Source organism: Aplysia californica, unplaced genomic scaffold, assembly GCF_000002075.1.
Source record: "Aplysia californica isolate F4 #8 unplaced genomic scaffold, AplCal3.0 scaffold01474, whole genome shotgun sequence".
Lineage (NCBI taxonomy): Eukaryota > Metazoa > Mollusca > Gastropoda > Aplysiida > Aplysiidae > Aplysia > Aplysia californica.
The window spans coordinates 57106-70233 of NW_004798744.1; the positions used below are offsets into that span (position 1 = coordinate 57106).

At 39.5% G+C, this 13128-nt stretch overlaps 1 protein-coding gene across 1 annotated transcript in view; it reads left to right on the forward strand.

The window, feature by feature from the left end:
• The first annotated feature begins 5568 nt into the window (after nucleotides 1–5568).
• LOC106013903 (meiotic nuclear division protein 1 homolog) overlaps nucleotides 5569–13128 on the forward strand; it is a 13191-nt gene continuing 5631 nt past the window's right edge. Inside the window, exons 1-2 of the mRNA XM_013090756.2 lie at nucleotides 5569–5805; nucleotides 12692–12757. Coding sequence (XP_012946210.1) covers nucleotides 5803–5805; nucleotides 12692–12757 — 69 coding nt within the window. The 5' untranslated portion in view covers nucleotides 5569–5802. The remainder of the gene's footprint in view (nucleotides 5806–12691; nucleotides 12758–13128) is intronic.

The following is a 13128-nucleotide window of genomic DNA, read 5'->3' on the forward strand; positions in this document are numbered from 1 at the left end:
TGTGTGTGCCATAACTGTGTGTAACTGTGTGTGTCATAACTGTGTGTGCCATAACTGTGTCATAACTGTGTGTGCCATAACTGTGTGTAACTGTGTGTGTCATAACTGTGTGTAACTGTGTGTGTCATAACTGTGTGTAACTGTATGTGTCATAACTGTGTGTGTCATAACTGTATGTGTCATAAGTGTGTGTGCCATAACTGTGTGTGTCATAACTGTGTGTGTCATAACTGTGTGTAACTGTGTGTGTCATAACTGTGTGTGCCATAACTGTGTGTAACTGTGTGTGTCATAACTGTGTGTGTCATAACTGTGTGTGTCTGTGTGTGTCATAACTGTGTGTGTCATAACTGTGTGTGCCATAACTGTGTGTGTCAACAAAAGAAACAACGTGTGGAAATCCGTGGCCCTACTTCCAACGAGTGATCCGAGCAATGAAGACTTGTTTTTACAAACGAGAGATTGTGTAATATCGTCTTTTTCTCTTTCAAGGTAGCATAATAAATATTGGTAGGAGTTAAACATTTCGACTTTTGAAATGAACGAAAACATGAGAAATAGGTAAAAGAAGTACATTGTACTGAATTCCATTTCCAAAATACGATGATGTTTGTGTTTACCGTTCAGCTGCTATTTCTTTTAAAGACACTTCCCAGAGCGTTTCCTGTCTCTGTAGTCAGACAAAACATCACAATGTCTCTCGAGATTGTCCAAGAACAGAGATGAGATGACGGTCGGAACAACATGTCCTACAACAGAGATGAGATGACGGTCGGAACAACATGTCCTACAACAGAGATGAGATGACGGTCGGAACAACATGGCGGTCGTGTTGGTCAGTTTCTCACAGCTTTCATTAACTCCGAGTTGACCAAATTTGAAAATGTGAAACAGAGACTACCGGTATATTGTACATTTGGCTTTTATATGAAATATATTTATTGTACTATATCTATTTGTATGTATCCCTATACTTTGTCGGTGTATCTATTGATATTTGGTTGTTTGTTCGAAATGTGTTGACCTATTGCCTTGAGGCTGTGCGTGTATGTACCATTGTTACGTTGACCGAGGACACTCTTATTGTATTACCTGTACTATTGGGAACTCTTCCACTTACGGTCCATCTTCATCTCCTTGATCAAGTTACTAACAATCGTCTTCTGTCTAAACTTGAGAAAATCGATACCCACCCACTCCTTTGTTTCACTTTCTCGTCCCTGTTTCTTTAACCTCTTTGCCAATTCTTCTCTGTCACTCAGCCTCCCGTCCCCTGCCCTGAGTTGTGTTGTAACTTTCTGTAAGCTGCTGCCTATTTAGGGCAAACGTGAGCTGACCTTGTATTGATCAAGACAAGCCCAACATTCTCAACTCAATATGAGAGATATACTTTTGCTAAAACTCACAAGTGCTTTGTCCTATCCTTTTTTCATTGAACAATTGTTTCCCTTCAGCATGTGTCCGTGGTGACTCGTCTACTGCCGTGACAATGTATCCGTGGTGACTCGTCTACTGCCGTGACAATGTGTCCGTGGTGACTCGTCTACTGCCGTGACAATGTGTCCGTGGTGACTCGTCTACTGCCGTGACAATGTGTCCGTGGTGACTCGTCTACTGCCGTGACAATGTGTCCGTGGTGACTCGTCTACTGCCGTGACAATGTGTCCGTGGTGACTCGTCTACTGCCGTGACAATGTGTCCGTGGTGACTCGTCTACTGCCGTGACAATGTGTCCGTGGTGACTCGTCTACTGCCGTGACAATGTGTCCGTGGTGACTCGTCTACTGCCGTGACAATGTGTCCGTGGTGACTCGTCTACTGCAGGGACAATGTGTCCGTGGTGACTCGTCTACTGCAGGGACAATGTGTCCGTGGTGACTCGTCTACTGCAGGGACAATGTGTCAGTGGTGACTCGTCTACTGCAGGGACAATGTGTCCGTGGTGACTCGTCTACTGCCGGGACAATATTGAATGTTGCTAAATCTGTGTGACGTTTTGTTCCTGGCAGACAGTCGACGTCAGAACATGTTTGTGGGCAACGTTTGACATTGTCAACTATGACCTTCTGTACATGTGACATTGTCAACTTTGACCTTCTGTACATGTGACACTGTCAACTTTGATCTTCTGTACATGTGACATTGTCAACTTTGACCTTCTGTACATGTGACATTGTCAACTTTGACCTTCTGTACATGTGACACTGTCAACTTTGACCTTCTGTACATATGACATTGTCAACTATGACCTTCTGTACATGTGACATTGTCAACTTTGACCTTCTGTACATGTGACACTGTCAACTTTGACCTTCTGTACATGTGACATTGTCAACTTTGACCTTCTGTACATGTGACACTGTCAACTATGACCTTCTGTACATATGACATTGTCAACTATGACCTTCTGTACATGTGACATTGTCAACTTTGACCTTCTGTACATGTGACACTGTCAACTTTGACCTTCTGTACATGTGACATTGTCAACTTTGACCTTCTGTACATGTGACACTGTCAACTTTGACCTTCTGTACATGTGACATTGTCCACTTTGACCTTCTGTACATGTGACACTGTCAACTATGACCTTCTGTACATGTGACATTGTCAACTTTGACCCTGTACATGTGACATTGTCAACTTTGACCTTCTGTACATGTGACATTGTCAACTTTGACCTTCCGTACATGTGACACTGTCAACTTTGACCTTCTGTACATGTGACACTGTCAACTTTGACCTTCTGTACATGTGACACTGTCAACTTTGACCTTCTGTACATGTGACATTGTCAACTTTGACCTTCTGTGCCATATTATCATATTGCATGCCGTTACGTTCTATTTCTTACAGACCGTTCACACATTTGTAACTTTCACTTCATTTATAATAATGTGTTACCATTGTATATTGGTTTATTGTGTTCTAATATATATATATATATATATATATGCGCGATTATCAAGCTTTTTAAAAAAATGCTGTTAAAGCCATTCTCAAAATTCTGTTTCCAATTATTTTGTTTCAAAAAGATGCTTGCCCATGCACACAGCACAACTGTTGACCCACAACCAAAGACTTCTTGCAAGTAGAGCCAGGCTTACTTACTTACCAAAGGAATTTTCAAAAAGACACTAAAACCACATTTTAGGAGTTTAGGCATTTAAGTGAAGCAGTTCCCCTTTGTGGTTGAATTGTCTCGAGAGTCAATATTTTATTCCTGCAGACACAGAAACACAAGATCTGCTCTAAACACAAGCAAGTTCACTTAGGAAAATCAAGCTGTGACTTCTCTCGTAATTTACAGGAACTTACAAAATAGACTGTGTGCCAATAGACAAAATAGACTGTGTGCCAATAGACAAAATAGACTGTGTGCCAATAGACAAAATAGACTGTGTCCAGTGGAAAAGTGTCCTTTTGTTACGAGGAAAAGTGTCCCAACTCTTCCAACTGACCCCACGTTCGCGTGAGTGGGAATACACGTGTTTTCTGACTGAGTGATGTCTGCCATCTTCCATCACCTCATTCCCCACAGCATCGTGTAGCTCTCAGCTGTGCTTCTCTTGCTGCCCACAACCACGATGGCAGTTTCATTAGAACAAAGGGAAAAGATTGAATTTCTGGAGGATAATTTAGTTGCAAGGAACTCATACACATACACATATTTGTTAATCCATAGAATACCAAGACCTTGAAGTTATTGTTCAACCAAAAGTGCCACATGTTAAAAGTCTTTTTCCCACCCTAGACACAGTGTTCCGACAAGTGCCTACGCTTTCAACTAAATGTTCGTTGACTTGTGTTTTTGCAGTCGATCTGCAAGGAAGCTGCCTTGATCATCTTAAATTCCCGAATAAACGTGAACATTTTCCAGCTTGTTCTTTCGTCTTTGGTTTGTATTTTCTGGGATGGTCGTGGATTATCTCTCTCACACAATGACAAATTATCTCTCACACAACGACAAATTATCTCTCATACAACGACAAATTATCTCTCATACAACGACAAATTATCTCTCATACAACGACAAATTATCTCTCATACAACGACTAATTATCTCTCATACAACGACAAATTATCTCTCACATAACGACAAATTATCTCTCACACATGACAAATCGTCTCTCACACAACGACAAATTGTCTCTCACACAACGACAAACCTTCCTACCTTGCTTGTGTCGTTCCTTTTTTCCCTTCTCATCTTCTTTCTCCTAAGGGTTTTCCGTCGTCCCATTCTCGTTATTGTTGGTGCCTTTGGTAGAAGATCTAGATCTATATATACATTGCAGTTTCTTTGATGTTATCGTCGTCATCTTTCGCCTTAATAAATTCTTGTTCTTGTTCTTGTTATAACAACAACAAGAAAAACTACAAATAACAAGAACAGTGATGATAATGGCAATAAAAATAATCATCCTGATGATGATGATGATGATGATGATGATGATGATGATGATGATGATGATGATGATGATGATGATGATGATGATGATGATGATGATGATGATGAGGAAGCCCACGGGGCGAAACGTTGAGCTATTAAACAAATTTAAACATTTTATATTGTTATTTTATTTTTGTCTAAAATTAAAACAAGACTCTCCCTCCTACCCTGCTTACCAAACAATGATGATGATGGTGATGATGATGATGATGATGATGGTGATGATGATGATGATGAGGATGATGATGATTGTCAATCATATAAATCGTAATAATCAAGATCATGACAACACAATGACGTTAATAATAATAATAATAATAATAATAATAATAATAATAATAATAAAAATAATTTACTGATGATAATTATGGAGATGATAATGGTAGTTAATACTCTCTCGTCCATACCCCCCTCTGGACAAGGAACGATGGCAAACACAAGAGTCCCAAAAGTACTGTCGGGGGGGGGGGGGGGGGGGGGGGAGGGCATGCCGAGCTTTCTTAATAGTAGACTAATATAATAATATGTAGCTTCTATATACGGTCTTCCTAGGTCCTGGATGAAGCGTACAGCTTCCTCTGTTACTCTGTCCCGTGCTGACCACTCACTGACCAGTGGTGGGCACAGCTGACGTCAGTGGCCTAGTACCTATACGTTCTTACTACTTACTGTTCTCTCTGACCGTCTAGCCTAGTACAGTCGCTGTAGGTCCCAGATTCTATTGTTGCTTGGTTGTCTGTCTGCTTCCTCCATCCCACCATACCTTGAACCAGCACAGAAACATGAGTGTGTACTGTACGCTCTATACGTAGTTGTCATACTAATCTATTCAAACTCTAATGGCATAATTATTATTATCTTTACAGTTAGCGATATTATAATCCTTTATGTAATTTCCCTTCACCGAATTAATAATTAATTATTATTCTCAATTAAATATAAACGCGAATAAAAGTAAGCATGGCGCGTAGTTTTCTAAACACTATACACCAGTAGATCTACCTAAAAATTCACAGAACAAAAAAAAATTCCACTTGTGATACATTGCCTGCCACTTTTAATGCTATTTCTCATAGAGCTTTATCTTTAAACAATTACATTTTTCCCTACATTTATTTCCCTCTGCAGTTTATTGCTCATTCTGTGAATGATGGTCAGACTCTGTGTTCTATTTTCTGTTCGTGCAAATGCCTCATTATACTTTTTGATACAACTTATAAATATTCTTGTCGTCTTGTATGAATTGGGAAGAAAGTTCCTCAACAATCCTCAAACTATTTTGGGGGACTCAAATCTCAAAATCCTATTGACTGTTGGACTTGTCAACTCGTCTTCTTGTTCTTTTCAAAATGGTGAGCAGATTGAATCGTGTGCTGTTTTAATAGCGCGTGCATCATGTTGAAAACAATGTGGTCTCCGCCTCGACCGAACTTCTCGGAGTCGAGCAGTCTCACTCTCAGTCTCAGTCTTAGCGATCATTCTTTTCATCGTTTAATTTAGAACTTGAAATTTTAAAGTTAAAGTTGAACGTCCTGTCTCTTTACCCGGTCTCGATGTTCGCCATCTCGGCTCTCGGTACTTTCTGTCCAACTTGCTTGCAGGGAAGGACTTCCGTAACGAGAGACCACCCCAACAAACATTGAATAAAAAAAGAAGAGGGCTGTCGTTAATCTCTCCTGGGGTGAGTGAAAAAAAAATCATATAGAGATCTAGAATCTAGATCTAGATATATGAGCCATTGCCAAAATGTGGGGAAAAACACACACATCTCACATTAGTGTGCATAAAATGTGATGCATTAGATCTAGTATTTATTCCTCCAAAACGTATATAATATATACACGTCAAATATAGGATGTAGAACCTGCATTATAGGGTGCTTTTTCGGTAGTTCCCACCCCCCTTATTTGAGCCTGACCTACTTCTAGATCTAGATCTATACGTTTGATTCGCAGTGAGCTAAGATATCAAACCTAACAACAGCAAAACATTAAATTGTGGTAAAATTCAGGGGGGCATGCCCCCCTGAAACCCCTTCCTATTTTTGTTAGGTCAGGGGGGCAAGCCCCCCTGAAACCCCGTGAATAACAATTGCGGGGTGGGTACTACCGAAAAAGCACCCTCATTATAGCAGTTTCAGACCCCATGTCAGCTTTATAATCTTGAGTTTGTAAATTTTGTGCCAAAAATGTTCGTTTTTTAGTGATCCCTGGAGTGTCATTTACGATTTTGAGCACACCGATGCAAACTTCCAAGAATGTCCAAAATTTAGTATTTTTGGGTGTTTTTTCTTTACGTGTGCTTTGATCCTATGCTATTTGTCATCGAGAAAGGTTAACTTGCTCAAGAAATCGGTTAATTTGTTTGCAAATAGACGAACAATTCCGATTACTTGTGCGTCTGTCGTGTCGTCACGGACTAGGTGTTTCAGAAAACACCATTATTTTTCAGTAGAATCACCGTAGCTGGTTAAATCTTTTTGCCTATCGTCGTTTATTCAATACTTCAAAAGCTGCGATGCGCGAAAGGAACATCGGGTTCCTAGATCTACGATTTCGGTCAGCTGTTTAACATTCGCTGTTATTGTCGTCAATTTACGACGTGCCGGAAGTCCGAATTTCGCCCACTTTTGTTTTGAACGGGTCATCAATAGTGCCCGGATATAATTGTTTTCTTGGGTGACTTCCCCTTACCCGCTTCCCCAGAACAACGGAAGCAACGGCGGAAAGAGAAAAACGAAAGTAGTCATTGCCTTCAGCGTCCGGTGACGCACAAGAATTTTGCGTTGAATGTGACGTACTGGGCTGTTCTGCGGGTTTTTAGGCCACTCTGTTGAATATTTTAGTGAAATTGCGGTGTTTACACTGGATTCCTGGAACAAGAGTGTGATGTGTGAACAAACTTCGAGAGATGGGTCATTTCAAAAACAAACAAAAAAGCAAACATTTTTAAAGTAATGTGTGTGCTCTCTTTACTCAAATAAATAAACAAACATGTCCTTGTTTATCTGTCTAACTCAAAAATACACATTTGTTCTTTGTTGGTATGAATATACCTTTTACCAATACATTGTGTCATTGTGTCATCATTGTTATGTATTGGGGCTCTCGTGGCCTAGAGGTTAAGGTGTTGGCCTCTCATTCAAAGGTCCCGGGTTCGATTCCGGGTAGCGACCAAAAAATTTTCTTCTCTAAAATTGTCTCCTTTCACATCCTTTCCTGATCTCTAACAATGTTCTGTTGTCTGCTTTCATTTCCACTTTCTGCCCCCACCCCCTCACCTCCTTTGCCCCCTCTTCTGGGCTCCTGACTCTTTTTCTGCAGCCTTTCTACTCCTACTCCTTGGCTCCTCCTAACTGCTGTCTTTCTGCCACACCCCTGATCTTCTGGTAGGAAAGATCTACACCTAGCCTTCTCGGACAAGGGCGAAAAATCTCGGAGGGCCCGTGTGCAAGTTGCGCACGTTAAAGATTCCTTGGTGGTCTAAAATCGATAAGAGTAGGCTTCGGCCGCCACCCGGGCAAAATTCAAAATTTCCTACCAACGAAAAAGTATTAGGTGTGTCCCGCGCGCTCATATGACCTTATGCAGTTGCGAGCGCCGTAAAACCCTATACTAAACAAACAAACAAACATTGTTATGTACAAGTAATATTTGTCATCATTGCTAATATCAATAAGTTTTCAACATATATTTCATACATGCAAGATTCATTTAGAAGCAAAATACGCCTTTATTGATCTGTATATCTCTTGGTGCAAATTTGTTCTTTGTAGGCATGATTTTACCTTTTCCCAGTATGTTTTGTCATCACTGTTATGTACGAGTACTGTTTGTCATAATTAGCAACATAATTGTGATCGTCCACTGTCTTTGATATGACCTGGTATCTGTTTCAAAGCAAAAGAAACCTCTCCTGGGTTTTTTGTAATTCTTAAAGTGCGCTTTTCTCTCTGGAGGCAAGACTTTTGTCTTTTCCTGTACATTGTGTCATCATTGTTACGTACAAGTCATGTTTGTCATCACTGTTATGTACAAGTCAGCTCAATTGATTTTGTGCTTTTGCCTCATATTAGTTTTAAAATTGTTTTACACATGTGTTTTTCTGGTACTGAGGCTTTGATAACTGTATTTGTACAGCCTTTCACTATTGTGATGTGTTGTCAATGATAATGTCCAATGTGTATCCTTTCTTGTACATAACAATGATGACATGTTCTGTGCACTGCGTCATTGTTACAAAGCTTGTCATTCATATTACCATTATGAATGGAGTTCATAGTGTACAAAGTCTTTGTTTACTAAACAAATGGAATTTAAAGTCTATAATTTGCCTTGCTGCCTATCTGTTTTTGTCATCACTGTTACATACAAGAAATACAGTCGTTGCCGAACCAATAGACCCATATCTCCAAAACCGTACATCTCCTTGCTCTGTTACTCTAGGAATATGAGCACTAAATGTCAATCTGTGACTGACAGAAAAGAGAGTCAAATTGGTAAGGAAAAATTTTTTGCACCACTGAGTCTCAAGAGAGTCTCGCGTTTTGGCAATTGCTCATATAGATTAGATCTAATCTAGATCTAGATATCTAGATGTAATATTATTCTCTCCCGGTCTGAGATTGCAATGGATTTTTATTCTTAGGCCTACCTGGGTGTTGAGAATATTTGTGAATTGTAAGAGTCACTTAGAAGTAAGAGTGACCGTTCGTGACCGGCCCCAGAGAGCTGGCCGATTTTTCTAGGCTCCTGCGGGGATTGTTTATTGTTTCATTTTTTTAAATCTTGAGAGTATGCTCGCATATTTTCACCAAAACACTAGACAAGTGTATATTCTGAATTCGGAAAGGAATTCACTTGCCAGAGTAGTATGTTTTTAAAAATAATAGCCTTAACTGAAAACTGTTTAATGAAATAATGTTAGTTATAGTTTGTCATTGTAATGTTAGAATTGGCATTTGTTTGACATGAGCAATACAAAAAGCATGTTCAGATCCCGCGATTATTTTCAAGGCACGCATGACCCTAGGCTTATTTTGTTCTTAGTTTTGATTGGTTAAACTTTAAACCTTTCAATCAAGAGTAAAATTCCCTTTACAGAAGCAACAATTAAGGTGAAGCTATTTCCTCAAAAGATAAAGTTTTCCCCCAAATTCGACAATAGTTGCCTCCCGCGCTCGAGAGCTGGTCCGCCGGTTGGCGATTTTAGTCGCCTTGAGCGCTCAGGTCAGTGCAGCAGGGGTCCTATGATGATGCCCGAAACGAAATAAAAAAGGACGGAAACGAATAAACGGCTGTTGTTATTCTCACCCTGGGTGGGAATAATATCCAGGTTATCCTTATCCCGGGTGAGAATAATCTCTCCGATAATTCCGAAAGAAGAGACCTAACCCTACCCCAGACCCGCACCCTACCCCAAACCTAAACCTAAACCCTACCCCTACCCCTAGCCCAAACCCTACCCTTACCCTATCCCATTCCCATCTGTTCTACTCTGTCTCACTCATAGTGGTCGCTCGTTACGGAAGTCCTACCGCTTGCAGTATCTCACAGATTTCTATATCTAGATCGACACGTTATTTTAGACTCTATCGATGTTACCATTAAACCATTTTTGTGTTGAGTAGCACTGTCTGTGGTAGGCCTAAACAATGTATCAAGTAGTGGAGTAGTGCTGTCTGTTGTATAAGGCCTATATATATATGTATCAGGTAGTGGAGTAGTGCTGTCTGTTGTATAAGGCCTATATATATATATGTATCAGGTAGTGGAGTAGTGCTGTCTGTTGTATAAGGCCTATATATATATATATATATATATATATATATATATATATATATATATATGTATCTAGTAGTGGAGTAGTGCTGTCTGTGGTAGGCCTAAACAACTAGTAATTGAGGGGTGCTGTCTGTGGTAGGCCTAAACAATGTATCAAGTAGTTGAGTAGTGCTGTGTCGAACACGCTCGAGGGCTGGTTACTCGTGAACGGCCCCCTGCTCTAGCCTAGCGGCTCTAGCAGTACCGGTACCGCCCGGTACACTGCAGCTCAAGTAGTTAGTGCAGCGGCCTACCGTCAGTGCCAGAGCGAGAGTGGTGTTCCAACAGTGTCCCCATCTCCTCCCGATAAAATACTGACAGCAGCGCTTTCATGTCAGTTATGTTTTAAGTTTTTAGCGCTTTCATGTCAGTTATTTAAGTTTTTAGCGCTTTCATGTCAGTTATTTAAGTTTTTAGCACTTTCATGTCAGTTATTTAAGTTCTTAGCACTTTCATGTCAGTTATGTTTTAAGTTTTTAGCACTTTCATGTCAGTTATTTAAGTTTTTAGCGCTTTCATGTCAGTCATTTAAGTTTTTAGCGCTTCCATGTCAGTTATTTAAGTTTTTAGCGCTTTCATGTCAGCGCTTTCATGTCAGTCATTTAAGTTTTTAGCGCTTTCATGTCAGCGCTTTCATGTCAGTTATTTAAGTTTTTAGGAGTTTTTTAAATTTTCCTTCCCTCCACACCTCTCCCCCCCCCCCCTCCTCCTCAGGTCTCCTGTCACTTTACGTCAACATGTCGCATGTCTGTGGTAGCCCAGTGTAAAGGGGTTGGGGGGGAGGACAGTGGGGAAAGTGGCCTGGGGTGTTTATTTCTTTAAATAGAAGCCAGTGTTATCAAGGCATATATGTGTGCGCCTGAAGGAAGGTACCAAAAGTCGCTCAAGATTGTTTAGATCTAGACCTACAGCCTGATAATGACAAAATAATCACTTTTTTGACCAAAATGTGTTTCCTTAAAAGATGATAGCTCCACCATTTTTTAATTTAAATGTTAAAACGGGTTTTCATTGATTTGACTTCTCGATAAATATTTTATTTTGAATTATTTTGAGGGTAGGGTATAAAATAAAATAAAAACTGCTTTTAAAAGTGAAAGTTGTTAAAATCTATTCTTGAAGCACGTTTTCTCTTCCCTGCTATGTTTTACAATTGAATTCTAATCATGATATTATATTGTCAACTGATTGCCAAATTGGAAATGAATTTTCCATAAATAAAAATACATTTAAAAACTTTTTTTTTCAAGTTTGTTTGTTCTCAAGTTTGTTAAACTTAAATCCTCATTTTCTCAAAATTATATCTTTTTATACCCTACTTCGCCAAATGTGCAAAGTCTCAAAAAGTACTTGAGATTATATCTCCAAAATTAAAAAAACCCACTGTTTTCAGCATTGAATTTCTAATAAGGTACAACCAACCCTTTTATTGGCTCAAAATGGTCAAAGTCCGACTGTTGGTACCTTTCTTCAGGCACACACAATGTATTTATGTTGTAGATCGAGACATAGGCCAAAAGAGCTTGCTTACTCTGCAGGGTCTCTCAGTTCTAAAACTTTGAGTTTATTTAGCAATATCAATTTTGTTTATTATATGTTTGTTCTTCACTGCACGAAATAGTGACTTAAAATTGAACAATCTGGTTGATTTGTAACTCATTCGCTACCTATTATTTTCGGCTTGTGGACACATTTTTTTTAGGGAGGGCGAAATGAGATGGTGACTAGTGCGGAGTTAACAGGTCTTTCGGGCCACAGATTCAAATTAATATCAACATATTATACACAGAAATATTCACTATAATCAATATTCTAAAGAAGAGTCCTACGTTTCTTTAGTGAGCAAATAACGATACATTTCGTTCTTGTGTAAAAGTACTAAGACTGGTGTCTGGGCTATAATTTGGACATCGCTATAAACAGAGTCACCTAAACTTCGAAATCGTGTTTCAAAACTGAATCAAAACTTCCGATTTTCTGTGGAAAGGCTTGGCCCGGAAGTCAGTATTATATATTACAACCTTTATTTTAACATGGGTATGTGGATTGGAATAAAAATCTAAGCTAGAATTATAGGTGGGTTCTCGAGCCGTCGGTGGCGGCTTGGCGTACGGAAGACACTTTCACTGTGCCGCTCCCCTCGGCTCAGCGTAGCCAATGAGTTCAGAACTTGCAAAGTTTTACATTTCAGTCAATTTTGGTTGAAATTTTAAAAGATTGATATTTTTCACACATATGGATTGATTTTTTCCATTGACAAATGCAACACACTCAAGGCTGAATCTTATTTCTGCGAAGTTTTATCAAAATTGGTTCAAAGATCACCAAGACTCTTTTTTTATAAGATACCCGGTACTATGCAATGCCATTTAAATTTACAGGATGTGTTCCAAAATGTTTTCTTTCTCTTTCACAGTCAAAAAAAAAGGGTCTGAGCTTTGAGGAGAAGAGATCAAGAATGGTAGACTTATTTTTTGAAAAGGTAGGAGGTCACTTGTTTACTACTCCATAGATTCCTGATAGAAGACCTCTCCAATTTTTAAAGTCAAGTTTTTTCACCTTATGGTAACAAATTCTTGCCCTCTTCTGTCTTGTCTTTCTACCAGAAACATCCAGTCTTGTCAAGTTGAAATATTTCACAAATATCTTCATACTAGAAAAATGGATGGCTGTCAAGATAAGGACTCATAGTCTGAGAATCATGTGCTCAGAGTGAACAAAGATGTAGACAGGCCTAAGTGTGACAGTGTGGGTGGTGGCAGTGTGGTCAGACAGACAGACAGACAGACAGACAGACAGACAGACAGACAGACAGACAGACAGACAGACAGACAGACAGACAGACAGTGTGGG